Here is a 14,206-nt window from a genome sequence, read left to right on the forward strand (position 1 = left end):
CGAGCCCTTTCGGCCACGTGCTTCGATGTCACCAAGATCGACCTCTGTGTAGTCGATAGCCGGGATGGGTGGAGAGTGTATGGTCTCTGGAATCCACTTTTTGACCTATACTCTGAGCTTGTGTAGCCGAATATAAGAGACCAACCAGGGTCTGCAAAGACCTCCTCCAGAACCAGGTCTTGGAGCTCGAGGGGAAGATCGAGGAAGCGGAAATGCTTCTGTGCTTGATGTCGTGGACGAGTTGGTGCCATTGTGAACAGCAGCCACAGGCTCTCCCTGTGTTGGTGAGTTGCGGGCAATTGTATGTTGATGCAAGTGTAAGGGGGTATTGACTTGACGTGACGAGTGGAGACGATCAGGTTGAGCTGCTGTCGTATACACCAACTGTATTCAGTGAGTTAATCGGGATCTGCTCTGGAAATTGAGAATCCATGCTGGGAGGGTAGAGGGGTATATATATGATTCAATATTAGGCATCTGCATGCAGAACCATGGTTCGGATGGGCATGAGAACCTGCGAGGACCTGTGAGGACCTGCAAATCATTGAGTCAAGCGGTACCAGACTTCGACGAACCTGGGTTTGGGCGAGTCGTTGATCGTTGCAACGTGCAAGAGCAAAGTGTAAGTTTTCTTTACGCACAGGATGCTAGTCCTCGTCGAGTTGCATGAGTTGCGGGTTAGAAGAAGCAGAAATGTGGCCTAGATAGAAACAAGAAAAGTCATCAGCATTTAATCCTCATGGCAAGCGCTTTCCGTTCCATGTCTCGTGTAAGTATGTGTAATTCATGGATGCAGGTGGCGTTCGAATGTACCTGCCATTTTCTGAGGTATATCGTGGTATCATTGAATTTGTGCTCCTCGGCAGTCTCAACTGGAAGCTGCTCAGAACATCGCTTCTCTGTGACCGTGTGGCTCGGAAGTAGTGTCTCGGAATATCGATCAATCATGGTCGCTCTTCCTCACGCCGCATTTCTTGTGAAAAGTTTTCTCCTTATGATCCTTTTACATCACAACACCAGCGTTTGATGCGATACGTGGCCACAACTCGGCTGCCTCCTTTGCTACCGGTCCTGTGATGGCAGATCCCTTCATTTCACCCTTCGGGTTCACAATAACACCGGCGTTGTCCTCGAAGTACAGGAAAATACCGTCTGGTCGTCTCCATGGCTTTGATTGTCGGACTACCACTGCTGGCATGACTGTACAGGTTTGTTAGTACTTGTACCTTTCTTTAACTATTTTCCACGGGTATAGGTGTTTGTGGCATGTAGGAAAATGTTAACGCACCCTTCTTTCTCAACTCAGGCTTTCCTTTCTTGACTGTGGCCATGACCATATCTCCTGCACCGGCAGCGGGTAATCTGTTCAGTCTGGCACCGATACCCTTGACTGAGATGATGTACAAGTTTCGTGCTCCGGAGTTGTCTGCGCATGACATGACGGCGCCGCTGTAGCGTGATTGTTAGTATTGATCTTGCGGTCCAGGGGATTTTGTAGATAGTCTTCGTCGAGCGCGAATGCTCAGCCTTATCCTCTCAGCCATTTGACTATTGTCCGGACTCGAGTTGAGAGTTTGAGGAAGATATCGCTGTCGACATCGAAAGTTCGTTCGAAAGGAAGGATTTGTACATACACAGGCAGACCGAGAGTCATCTTCAGCTTGTTACCAGCGGTACCGCGACTGCATATTCGTTAGCCCTCTTTACTTCCCCGAAGTCCTTCAGTTCGCATAGTATGATATCCTGAGGACCTAAGCAAGCACATACCCTCTCTTGGACGACATCTTGGCGGTATTTGTGTATTATCAGACTGGACAAAGATCGTGGTTGCAAGCGCAGACGAAGTTGAAGTGGTAGATCCAGCCGGCTCGCACATTGCAAAATTCAGCCAAGACGCCAGGCAGACTACTATTGCTGCCTCAATATACGGGTGACGAAGAACAAACATCACAAACATTATCAGTACAGTAGAAGATGAAGAGATCGTTGTCAACATTAACTGCATCCCATTTCTTGATGGCCCCTCGAAGTTGAAATTCTGGTGAGTCCATAATAATAATCACGACCAGCCTCACACGCTCTGTGGTGACGCAGAAGCCCAGTAACATACCCATTTCCCTGTAGCCCCGAATGCTCGTCCAAGCATTATACTAATACGCCTCGATCGCGAACACCAAACAAAACACTCGACTACTCTGTCTTCGCTGCCTCAGTCCTCACTTCTCCCTCAGCATTAGCCTCTTCCCTCTCTTGCAGCCCTTCCTCTTGTGCCGCTGCCGCACTGTCTTCAGCAGCCATCTCCCTCTTGATCTGGATCGCCTCTTCCGCACTTGTCGGCGCAAGACCAGGGTTGACCAGATCGCCTCCAGCTCCAGCTTCAGCCTGTAATGAGTCGGCCGCATCCTCAACATCGCCCATCGTGATATCTGCTACGTCTATCTTTTCGGCATGCTTCGCTGGTGTTCCGACAGCAGAATCAACATTCATCTCATCAGCTTCACTGGCCGGCTGCGGCGTGCCGATCGCACTGTTAGCTCCAGAGTCCACGACGTCTCGTAAATTCCTGTGGTCAATGAATTGCCTTCGTTTCCTGCTTCCGTTCTGTCTCCGCACACCGTTTGCCTCTGCCATGTCTTCGTCTTCGCTCTCGCTTAGCTCGCCATCCTTCTCCACTCGCTTGTCGAAACGCCTTTGCGTTGTTCTTTTGTCTGCGTTCTCGTCCTCATCGAGATCGTCAAGCGCTGCTTCATCATCATCGTTCATGCCTAACGACGGTGGGATATCCGTCAGTTGTACAGACGGAGCATGTTGTGTTCTTTTGAGGTTTTCGAGAACTGTTTTGAGGATCTTGTCGAGATACTCCTTCGAGTTTGCATTGTCCATATTCGATGGCCGCACATCTAGCTCGTAGTCTGGGGCATAATATTCGTAATAATCGTTATATGGCAGATTTGCACTCATGTCGTCTCCAACTAGGCAGCCTGTCTCGTATGCCCATGTCCGCGCAACATTTCGCATTGTGTAGCCGCCTCCTCCCAGGATTAGTGTCGGTAGGTTGTATGATTTGACAAAGTTGACGCAGTTGGCGTGGCCTTTCATGCTAAGGTTGAAACAGCCTAGTCTGTCGCCCGATAACGAGTCTCCTCCGCACTGCAACACCACCGCTGACGGTCTGTAGTACTCCATTATAGCCTTGATTACTGGCTCGAAAATGTGCTTGTATGAATAGTCGTCGATACCATCTCTCAGCGGAAAGTTGACGGCGTAGTTCTTACCCGCGCCAACACCGGTATCTCTTAGCTCGCCAGTCCCTGGAAAATACTCACCGTATTTGTGGAATGAAGCTGTCATCACTCGGTCTGTAGTATAGAACGCTTCTTCAACTCCATCTCCATGATGCACATCGATGTCGATGTACAGTACTCTTTGATGAAACCTCAAGAGTTCTATTATGCCCAGCACGATGTCATTCACATAACAGAAACCTGAGGCCTCACTCTTCTTCGCATGATGTAGGCCACCGGCCCAATTGATCGCAATGTCGGCCTTCTGTCTGTTCAGTCGTGCCGCACCTTCCATAGATCCACCCGCACTAATCCCACAGAACTCAAATAGCCCATCAAAGACCGGACAATCGTCTCCGACATTATACTTCTGCTGCTCCTTCTGGAAAGCTTCCATGTTGTCTGGGGTGACCTTTGCAAGGAACTCGATGTATTCGTCTGTGTGGAACTGAGTCATTTCATATTTCGAAGCGGGTTTTGCGCGGTAAATCTCCATCTTCTTGTAGAGACCATAATTCATGACCAGGGAGTGCGCGAGTCTTATGCGGTGCGGCTTCATTGGGTGTCCACTGACATATGCATAGTTGCCCACATCTGAGTCATAGAAGTATGCCACTCGTTTCTTGGAGTCGCCGTTAAGCTTGGGCTCGTCTATTGGCGCGAGCGCCATGTTGGCGGTGGGAGGGTGTGTATCAGAGAGCGAGTTGAGGATGGAGAGATGCTTCAATAATTGGAACAGGAGCCGCGGAAAGGTGCTTGGAGATGGGTTGTTCGCGTTGTCGAGTCCAAGGTTGGTTCAGGAAGGAGAGGAGCTCGGTTTGAGAAATGCGAAACGAGGTAGAAGGGAACAGGAATGAGCGATAGCAAGAAATCTGGGGGACTTCCTTCTCGCTTTCCGACTCGCTGATCTGCAGGGTCGCGCGTCAGACCGCGGCGAGCAGCAGATCTACCGCAAGGCTGCGACTGTTCCGAACGAGGCTGCGGTCTCTACTAGCGCGCCTGCCCTCCACAGGTATCAAGTGGTTGCGTATGTACTTGCCTCAAGAATTAATTAACACAATCGCCGTTACATCTCCCAATACAAATCCGACCTCTGCCATTCTTCCTCAAAAGGCATTTGCGAACCCCCGCTTTCGAACCGACAAGTAGATCAATCTTCAATCCGCGAACCTACCGCCTGAAAAGCACTCGAATCATCACTTGCTCATCCGAGCACAACTCCTCCAAGCCTCTACCACACCTCCGAACCCGACAACATGGACCGCTTCAATCGCATGCTCGCCGCCGCCCAAGGCATGGGCATGCAACAAGGTCCACCAGGCGCCGACGCCCCCAACCTCGTCGACAACTCAGAGACAGTCTACATCTCGTCACTAGCACTACTCAAGATGTTGCGACATGGGAGAGCCGGTGTACCCATGGAAGTCATGGGTCTCATGCTGGGCGAGTTTGTCGACGACTTCACCGTGCGTGTTGTCGATGTCTTTGCTATGCCGCAGTCAGGTACTTCAGTCAGTGTCGAATCAGTCGATCCAGTATTCCAGACCAAGATGATGGACATGTTGAGGCAAACTGGAAGGCAAGAGACAGTGGTTGGATGGTACCACTCACATCCAGGTTTCGGATGCTGGCTCTCCAGCGTCGATATCAACACACAACAGTCCTTCGAGCAACTTACGCCACGGGCCGTCGCCGTAGTCGTGGACCCGATACAGAGTGTAAAGGGCAAGGTCGTCATCGATGCATTCAGATTGATCAACCCACAGACGTTGATGATGGGTCAAGAGCCACGACAGACAACGAGTAACTTGGGACATCTGAATAAGCCATCGATACAAGCGCTCATTCACGGCCTGAATAGACACTACTACAGCATTGGCATTCAATACAGAAAGACTGGACTGGAAGAGAACATGCTCATGAATCTACATAAAGAGGTTTGGACGGAGGGGTTGGAACTTCCTGGCAGCTTCGCGGGTGAGCGGAAGAAGACGGAGGATGGGTTGCAGAAGTTGGTTGATCTGGCGGATGGATATGAGAAGAGAGTAAGAGAAGAGAACGAGCTTACACCGGAGCAGCTGAAGACGAGATACGTGGGTAAGGTTGATCCGAAGAAGCACATTGAGGATGTGGGACAGCAACTTATCGAGGACAACATCGTGGCCGTGTCGAGGCAAATGATTGATAAGGAGGCTAGTGTGGCGAGGAAAGGTGCGCAGATGAACGGGCACAGTGCCGCCAATGGCGATATGGAGATAGACGACTAGTTGTTATGTCAAGCCTGGCCTTGATATCAGTATCAGTATATGCATTGCTGGCTGGCGTTGGAGGCAAAGCATGGTCTACTACGGAAGGCTGTACTGGCCGGACTCGGCTCAGCAAAGGGAAGGCAGTAGTCGCGGTTCTGTTTCTATGAGAAGCAATGGAATGGATTTCTTGTCACACCTATCCTACAACTTCTCTGCTGGCGCATATCACAAGTCACAATACATGACCTCCTAAACGTTAACTGCCGTAGCCAGCAAACCCGTTGACCTGCTCTGCCTCGCTGCTAGTAAGCCTGGTACAATTGGGAAATCCTGCTGAGACGATATAGCGGTCAATACTTGCAATCGTCACGACAGAACTTCACAGTCAACGATGCCAATATAGATGTGCACAGGTTAAAGCTGTGAATAGTATATACCTACATTGAAGCCCGAGAGTACAGTGTACCTCCTTACCTACACCGCTATCTTCGGTCTCTCCCCAACAAGATTCACCATACCTACACCTCGAACCCCATCCAACTGTATATGCCCCATCTCATATATCACCGCCCCCGTCTCCACATCATGCGCAGATTTCAACCCATGCTTATGCGCCCACCCCGCCTGCCTCCCCCACCTAATCTCCTTCTCCTGCTCCGCAGCCTCCCTCCTCAACCTTGTAACAAGCGGCCCATTAACATCAACGCCAGGATTCCCATCCAACTCAACATACTGCAACTGGGGCATCGCATCAAGAACATCCCCCAGTAACTCCCCCGAAAAATCAGTATAGAAGCTGTATGATTTCCTGTATTTCTCGAAGACGGGGTGGCTTGGGTCGAACTCGACGAATATCCGCAGGGTCTGAACGGCTGTTAACCGCTTCAGACACTTTGCGAGGCGGGGCGTGACCTTCCAGTGTTTGGGTGGGTCGGTCCAGCTGGGTCCGATTGTCATTTTTAGGTTGGAGACAAATACCTGGTAGCGGGGTGATAATTCGCTCACGAGGGGCGGTGCTTCGAAGGCTTGTATGAAGAAGAGCGGGAATTTAGTCGTGCTGTAGAGGATGTAAGCTGCTTCGTCGTGCATTTTCTTGTTTACTAAGAGGCTTGCGAGGCGGGAGCTACGTCTGCGGCCTTTGGCGTCTCGGTAGGCCGGCTTGGAGAAGAGAGTGTAGTCGTAGATGCGGTTGCGGAGTTCGGAGGGGAGGTCGAAGAAGCGGAAGGGCTGGGAGGGGATCTTGGTGAGGTCGAGGCGAGAGAGGGCTTCGGTCACTTCGGCGGCTTCGACTTCGGCGGCTTCGGCGGCTGCTTTGCGTGCGCGTCTTTTCCATCCGGGGCGTCTGTCCTCGGGAATGGGGAATGCTTCTATGAGGCCGTCGCGCCAGTTGGGCATGGTTGGGCTGGTTGTGGGTGTTCCGGTGCGCAAGGAAGGGCAAGCTCCGATCTAAGGAGGTTGGCCGTCTCGAACCGTTGTTTTGGCAGCTGTGCTCGGCACTGAAGCCGCTGGACTTCTCAGTGGTCGTAAGCAGTGCCGGTACGACAAGGTTTCTGGTTGAGGGTAGCACCAGAGAACGTGAGCCGCCAGGTAACACTCGGTCGCGGGGTATATGTGAAGAGTATAGCTGGTCTGTAGGATCAAAGGTCAATCGATGCGGCAGTATGAACACAATGTAGATGGTTTGAGAAGGAAGACAGAATGCGGAAGAGGCGAAGATACTAAGTAGATGATCATCATTCAAACTAAGGTACAGTAGGTTTGTCTCGTTCTTACGGGGCAAGCCAGAATCATAGAATATCCTTGATATACTCTTCGGTGCTCGTTGGGAGAACGATTTTTGAGCTCCCCAGCTAATACAGCTATTCGAACATGAGGTCTGTGGACGACGAGCCAAATTGTCTGGGTTATTCAACTTTCTATTTGTGGAAGAAGAAAGAAAGGAAAGGGCAGGTGCGGATCGAGGCAAAATATGACGAGAGGGAAGCTGCGGCTCGGTAGAAGTTTGACTGGTTTGCTTGTCGCATGGCTGGCTGGAGGGCACCCGAACTTTTTGGAGATGGTAGTGTCGCGACAGTGGTGCTGCTTGCCATCAACAACGAATTGACAATTTCGTACGCGAGCATCAGCTCTTTGCTTCATTTCTGTTTCCTCTTGTATCCCTGTCTCCCTGGAATGGTTCTTCAATAATGCTCAGCCGTGCCGCCTTACCTCTCCTGAGGCCTCGCTCCTGCCACACAGCCTCGAGATTAGCCTTCTCACAATGCCAGATTCGAGGCATTCGCAATGATAGAGGTCGCCTTCATAATCCGAGTGACTTCAAATTACCATCCAATACCAGATCCTCCTCCGATAAATACGACAAGCCTCTCCGGGCGGTACCAAAGCAGGATGCTGAAGACATAAAATCAGACTCTGCAGCACATGATCCGTCAGAGTTCAAGTATGCAGCACAACCCAAAGAACCATCTCAGCCTTCACCCGCGCAAAGAACGGGTGCCGGGCAGGAGGTCTTTGAACAATACCCGCCGTCTGAGCCTCAGCCATCGCAGCCACTGCCATCGGAACCACTGCCAGATCTCCGCGATGGCATCCCATCCAACTACAACGCAGACGCAAAGCCCGAGAAACCACTACCGAATCTTATGCAGGGCATTCCATCGACACTAGACGCTGAGCTACAGCAGGCATCCCGGAAGGGTCGAGCATCCCAGGAGAGTCTCAACATCACAGAAGAGGCTGCGGATCCTCAATCGCCAGAGCACGGCGACCGAGGTGGTGATGGCTTACCACGTAGCTCATATATCTCCTCGAGCGACCGACGACGATCGAAACTCACTCGCTACTTCTACATTGGCTTGGGGGTGGGAGCAGTTCTCTACGGCGTATACCTGGGACGCGATTGGAGTGAAGAGGAAGCTGAAACACACACGGACATATCGAACGGGTACACACCGGGACTGATCTATCAACGGGCAATGGCGAGGCTCGGCGGTACCATGAGCTACTACAAGGATCCCGTCACCAAGAAACTGCTGCCAGACGCGCAGATGATGGACCCCAATATGCCTCCTTTCACCCTCGTGCTGGGCCTTGAAGATGTGCTCGTGCATTCTGAATGGAGTAGAGAGCATGGTTGGAGAATTGCGAAGAGACCCGGTCTGGATTATTTCCTCAAGTACCTCAGCCCCTATTACGAGCTCGTGCTTTTCAGCAGTCAGCCTATGTTCACTGTCGACCAGATTCACCGCAAAATTGATCCTTTCCAGATGGTCTATCCTCTGTACAGAGAAATGACTGTATACGAGGACGGAGGTTATGTCAAAGATCTATCATATCTGAACCGAGATCTGAAGAAGGTTGTCATGGTAGACTCGGATTCACACGCTGTCAAGAAGCAACCAGAAAACGCCATTGTCCTGCCCAAGTGGACAGGCGATCCAAAAGACACAACACTCATCGATCTGATACCATTCTTAGAGAATCTTGCGAACTTAGGTTACCAAGATACGCGAGAAGTCTTGAAGTCATTTGAAGGCAAGGATATTGCCGTTGAGTTCGACAGAAGACAGAAGTTGCTTCGAGAAAGGTGGGAAGCGCAACAAGCAGAAAAGAGGAAGAATAGGAGAGGTGGTGGCTTCAGCCTAGGATCGATATTTGGTTCGAAGCCCAAGCCACAAGATGGCATGCAAAGTATTCATGATGCTGAGGCCGAGGGCAAGATGTACTCCGATATTATTCGTGAGCGCGGTCATGAAATGTATCAACGGCTGAACAAGCATCTCGAGGTCGAAGGACCCAAGATTGTTGCTGAGAGGGAAGCCTTGGAAAAGAAGATGCAGGACGAGGCCATGGCCAATATGAAGAGTGGTATGTTTGGCTGGTTTGGCAGTCCGGCGAAGGAGGAAGGGAAGTGATCTGATCAGAACTATTGCACCCTTGAGATCTCTTCTCTTCAAAGGATTCGAAGCATGTATAAACATCGAAGCTAAGTAGACCCAGCAGCTTGAGCCGTCGGGCCATGAATAATACTTGTATATGTATACCATAAACTTACGCTATCAAGAATCTCAAGACGGATGAGTTTGTTCTGCAGAAAGAGCAATTGAGGTTGCCACTAGAACACCGCTAAGAAGTTGCGACGCAAAGATAGTAACAGGGGCACATATGGCGGCCACTTGTAGGCCTTATTGAAGCTCCACTGCCCGGAAGAGAGAAGGCTTTGGGTGTGCTACCGCGAAAGAGGCTAGCCTAAAGGTGCCCCGGCATGCTCACATTGCTGGTGCTTAGCGCCAAGCATCTCGATCTCAGCCAATTTCAATGGCATCGTTGTCGCGATGTGCACTGATCATTCACTATCGCGTCTTAAAGTCAAACACTGTCATTGACATCGACCACACATCAGTCTCATCCCACTACAATACTCCCAGTCCGCACTTACCCGAGTTTCGAACAAGCAACAAGATAAGGAACAACCTCGAACTCACTGGGCGGAAGGTTTATTGTCTCACTAACTCCACAGCCTCCTCATAGTAGGGAGTACACCATCAGTTCTGCAGGACTTATATCACCTGTTGATTGCGAAATTTCCGAACATAGTTTCAGATGAGCGCACTTTAGGAACCATACCTTGGGCCGCTGGCTCGTACCTGCTGGCCATGTGCTCAGCCAGCTTCACAGTTAAGAGCTAATTGTCCACTGCCAATCACAAGCTATGAATGGCTACTCCAATTCAATACAGCGCTTTCTGGTCAACGATGACCCAATATCACCCCAGTCACTGGGGTCACCTTCATGGGCGGGCAGATCTAGCATTTCTAACAACCTCAATGAAAGAGTGCTGCGAGGCATAGAACAGCCACGGGCCACCGATCGGTCGGTAATCTTGTTCAATCAACTTCCGCCGCAGGTGATCGAGAGGTATGCAAGTCTTCCCTAGCGTCCACCGCGCTGGGAATTCTCAAGATGCTATGAGCATAGCTGACGGCGTCTAGAATCTTATGGGCAGCTGACGCAAATGGATTCGCATCGTTGTGTATACTTAATCGAGCATGGTTCCAGAGATCACAGAATCTGGAACTCTACGCCTACCATCTATCGAGATGTCCCTCATACGCGTTGTCGAACAATGTAATCACCGGCCCATTTCGAAAGAACGATCTCTACCGTCTGAAAGCGAAGTTTGCTGCCGAGGTCAGACGCAACCTTTTCGATGCCTACCTACGGCCTCGCGAGACACACATCAACCTCATCTCTGTCAGCGCGAATTCTTCTGCAGCTTTTCCTGGCGGCGAGGCATTTCGATTCGAGTTTTCGCCGAATGGTCGCACAGTACTAGCTATCACCTCGTCTAGGATATACGTGCTTGATGCTTCTTCAGACACGATCGAGATTAGGCGTGAGCTGAAAACTGTGAGGCGGCCGATTTCTGCTTCTGTAACGGATGATGGCTCGCTACTCGCTGTGCTATCTTCGAAATATCAGGCAAACATCTACGCGCTCAACCCAGGTAGTCCAGTCAAGCATCTCCAGGTTATTGTCCTGGACAACCCACCAAGGACTATTGCCTTGGCCCATGAAGGCACAGTGCTGGCTGCAGCATGGAAAGGAGGAATAGAAGTCTTCTCATTAGCAGCGAATGCACTGTCGACTGACAGACGCGCCGTACGCAGTGAAGCAGTTGACTCTTTGATGTTCTCGGGTGATGGATCGATGCTAATAGGTAGTTCTCACGATCTCGAAGAGCCTAACGCTGTTGTCATTACAGCACCTTTCTACACGGAGAACGATCCGAACATCACACCTCGGGAAATACATAGTCGAATGTGGACGACCCAAATACTATTCCCGCAGATCAGCAGCACTGTAAGCCACGTCGCGCTCCTACCTGGACATATCGAAGGTGATGCAAATTGGCTGTTCGCCTACGACCACACGCTAATGTCCTATCGTGCTGTTCGAACCGACGATACAAGGACAGGCGTGGCGTACTTCCTCAGCCCGCCAACGGCAGAGAGATTTGAGTTCCCACAGCCTAACATCGCGCCTGTGGCAACTAGTTGTGGCACCTTAGCAGCTGCAGGATTTTCTGAACATGGTTTATGGATTTACGGTGTGCCTGAGCGATTGGACATAAGTCCTGATATGGGTTCTGTGGTCGAGCGACACGAAGAAAGATTGCATGGTCGGGTTGAATTAACCTCAGCTACTGGTCATCCAGAACCTTTGATGGCATACTCTCCCTCTGTGTCTGGCAGCAGCGAGATGATCGAAGAGGATGGCCTAGCAGGTAAGGTCGATTGGCGGCAGAGTTTGTTCGTCAAGTGCAGCTCGATCAAGGGTATAGAAGGATTCACCTCAGCGAAATGGGCAGAGAATTCGGAAGAGTATCCATGCGCCTTTCCTGGTAAGAGACTAATTGTCACGGCTCCAGCAGGTGTCAATAACTTTGCCGAAGACCTCGGTGAGGAGAACATGCCCGTTGACGGTTCAAGAATCTGCCTATTAGATTTTGACTATGGTCCTTCGACTTCAGGAAACCGAGAATTCACAATTGAAGTTGGAGACAACGAGGCCGAGCTTTTGACTGAGCAATTGGGCAATATCGAAATCGAAGTAGCCATGGAACGACGGCGAACAGTACGTGCTACCCGCGGTAGAGGCGCTGCAGCTGCTCCGAGAACAGCTCTAGGACGGTCACACACTGCTGCTTCTCCACCAAACCCGTCCCATCTCGAAGACGTCCTGCGAAGGAACGTCGCATCGCAGCCATCGTCGCCGGGCGAGGACGTCTTGAGTCCCATGACGCGTTCATCAGGACTGTCAAGGTCACAGACGGCCGCCGGGTTCCAGCATGCTCGATTCCCAGCTCGACCGCCTCTCGGCTCATCTCACTCAGAGCATGGTCATCACGGACAAAGACTGTCGCATAGAGGTTCAACCGACAGTTGGGAAACACCGCCCCCACCTTATGGTCACGATAGCCTAGGTGTGCAACATCTCGGCCATCGCCCGCACACATCCACACCGAATCTGCAGCACCGATCAAGCAACGGTTCGAGCAACTCGACCGCCATCAATGGCAATCTGGCACAGCTAGGGACATTTCAGAACAGAGTCTTGCCGCGGCAAAATGTAGCATCGCCGCCGATCGGTAGTTCGCAGTCAGCACGTGGTCCGTATACTCGTACAAGTACTACCATGGACGGCATGATGATCAGTGAGAATGTACCGTCCCAACGCATGATGAGCCAGTATGGCGCACTGGCTAGGAGTCCACGACCAGATGGCATACCAGAAGAAAGTGCCGAGCATATGGGCAACAATATGAATGGCCGAATACCTCCTACTACACAATCAGGGTACGCATCGAACAATGTAACAAGTCCAGCTGGCAATGCTGACGCCTATTTCAGCGGCCGACGACCTCTTACTCAAGACGGAATATCACCAGAAGGCAATCTGGTCCTTCGGCCTACAATGACGCATCCCATGTCTCCGCCGACACCGGACCATCCAGCGTGGCTACCAGAACAAGACCAACCACCTATGCCGACACCGCCGGGCCTCATCCGCAACCAGAATAGGGTCAGTCTCTCTGGCGCTGATCTACAAAACAGACTGAAGCAACCCGTACCGCCAGTACCTCAGGATGAGTCGCCTGCAAGCCCTTATGGACCGTCTCACAACCACGTGCCATTTGTGCAGCCGACATACAATCAGGTCGCGACCAACGATCACCGCTATTCGAACCATACGATGTCAACCACACCCACAGCAGAACAAATGGCGAGGCTAAGTCGGAGACAATCACCACTACCCACACCTTTGCAAGCGGGACCTCCAGGTGGAGGCTTCAGTCACAGTCACCGAAATACAGCGTCGCATGATTTCGGGAGTGTGCCTCCGTCTCCTCCGAGAGCAGCATGGGGTGCTGCGGGCGTACCGGGCTCTCCCAGCTTCAATCGTCCTTTTGCTTCTCACAGCCGGAATAATAGCCGTGGCAGCAACATAGGCTCAGTTGGTGCGTCGAGGAGCACCCCGAATTTGTTGGCACCGATGCAGGGCCAGGAAGTATATGGACATAGTCCTCGACCGAGCTACGGTAGGCTGGATACGATCAACAGTGTCAACAGTGCGATGCTCCCGCATGAGAGAGCCCATAGTGTCGCGGGTGGAAGTATCAATTTTCATGGTGGCAGGATTGTGACGGATCCCGCGCTTGCTATCGATGGGAAGAAAGGCAGGAAGAACAAGAAGAGGAGGGATGATGGGAGTACGATTGGAGAAAAGAAGGGGAGGAGGTGTATCGTTATGTGAAGCGTGGAAGATGCAGGCTACAGAGAGGGTGTGGTCAGAATGTGCACTCGAAGCACGATTCGACATTGATTGGCACATCCAACGAGAAGCGTCGTTCACAGAGGTGCTTGCCGTGTGAGAAATTGAATATTCACCAGACTAGCAATGTTGGAGAAGGCGCGTGCTGCCTTCATCATGTAGCGTTCTTCGTCCCGTTGTTGTGATGGAGTTCGGACAAAGGATTATGGGAAAATATGCTGGATGGCAAGCGTCTGTCGTATTGTTCTCGGGACAAATGTGAAGTTGATCGTGTACTCTATTTTGGATGGCACCTTGATACCTTGGAAAGGACAGATGCTGGCATGCCTGCAATGAGTT

The 14,206-nt window shown here is 51.3% G+C and overlaps 6 protein-coding genes across 6 annotated transcripts; 3 read left to right on the forward strand and 3 right to left on the reverse strand.

Annotated features, from left to right (window-relative positions):
- Positions 1-1,003: 1,003 nt before the first annotated feature.
- Positions 1,004-1,784, reverse strand: RPL23A (60S ribosomal protein L23A; the record flags this gene model as incomplete). Its single annotated transcript, XM_064876996.1, has 4 exons — positions 1,004-1,200; positions 1,289-1,449; positions 1,635-1,682; positions 1,768-1,784. The coding sequence occupies 4 exons, from the start codon at positions 1,782-1,784 to the stop codon at positions 1,004-1,006; spliced, it is 423 nt and encodes a 140-aa protein (XP_064727383.1).
- Positions 1,785-2,190: 406 nt separating this feature from the next.
- Positions 2,191-3,954, reverse strand: RPD3 (histone deacetylase; the record flags this gene model as incomplete). The annotated part of the gene is made up of 1 exon (XM_064876997.1): positions 2,191-3,954. The coding sequence occupies one exon, from the start codon at positions 3,952-3,954 to the stop codon at positions 2,191-2,193; it is 1,764 nt and encodes a 587-aa protein (XP_064727384.1).
- A 586-nt stretch (positions 3,955-4,540) lies between these two features.
- On the forward strand, positions 4,541-5,551 carry RPN11 (multicatalytic endopeptidase; the record flags this gene model as incomplete). The annotated part of the gene is made up of 1 exon (XM_064876998.1): positions 4,541-5,551. The coding sequence occupies one exon, from the start codon at positions 4,541-4,543 to the stop codon at positions 5,549-5,551; it is 1,011 nt and encodes a 336-aa protein (XP_064727385.1).
- Positions 5,552-6,007: 456 nt separating this feature from the next.
- PMZ80_008600 (uncharacterized protein) lies at positions 6,008-6,928 on the reverse strand (the record flags this gene model as incomplete). The annotated part of the gene is made up of 1 exon (XM_064876999.1): positions 6,008-6,928. The coding sequence occupies one exon, from the start codon at positions 6,926-6,928 to the stop codon at positions 6,008-6,010; it is 921 nt and encodes a 306-aa protein (XP_064727386.1).
- Positions 6,929-7,719: 791 nt separating this feature from the next.
- TIM50 (mitochondrial inner membrane protein required for protein import) lies at positions 7,720-9,447 on the forward strand (the record flags this gene model as incomplete). Its single annotated transcript, XM_064877000.1, has 1 exon — positions 7,720-9,447. The coding sequence occupies one exon, from the start codon at positions 7,720-7,722 to the stop codon at positions 9,445-9,447; it is 1,728 nt and encodes a 575-aa protein (XP_064727387.1).
- Positions 9,448-10,244: 797 nt separating this feature from the next.
- PMZ80_008602 (uncharacterized protein) lies at positions 10,245-13,849 on the forward strand (the record flags this gene model as incomplete). The annotated part of the gene is made up of 2 exons (XM_064877001.1): positions 10,245-10,450; positions 10,525-13,849. 2 exons carry the CDS (start codon positions 10,245-10,247, stop codon positions 13,847-13,849), a joined length of 3,531 nt encoding a protein of 1,176 aa, XP_064727388.1.
- Positions 13,850-14,206: the final 357 nt, after the last annotated feature.

Source organism: Knufia obscura (assembly GCF_036327395.1).
Source record: "Knufia obscura strain CCFEE 5817 isolate CBS 148926 chromosome Unknown scaffold_11, whole genome shotgun sequence".
NCBI classification, from domain to species: Eukaryota; Fungi; Ascomycota; class Eurotiomycetes; order Chaetothyriales; family Trichomeriaceae; genus Knufia; species Knufia obscura.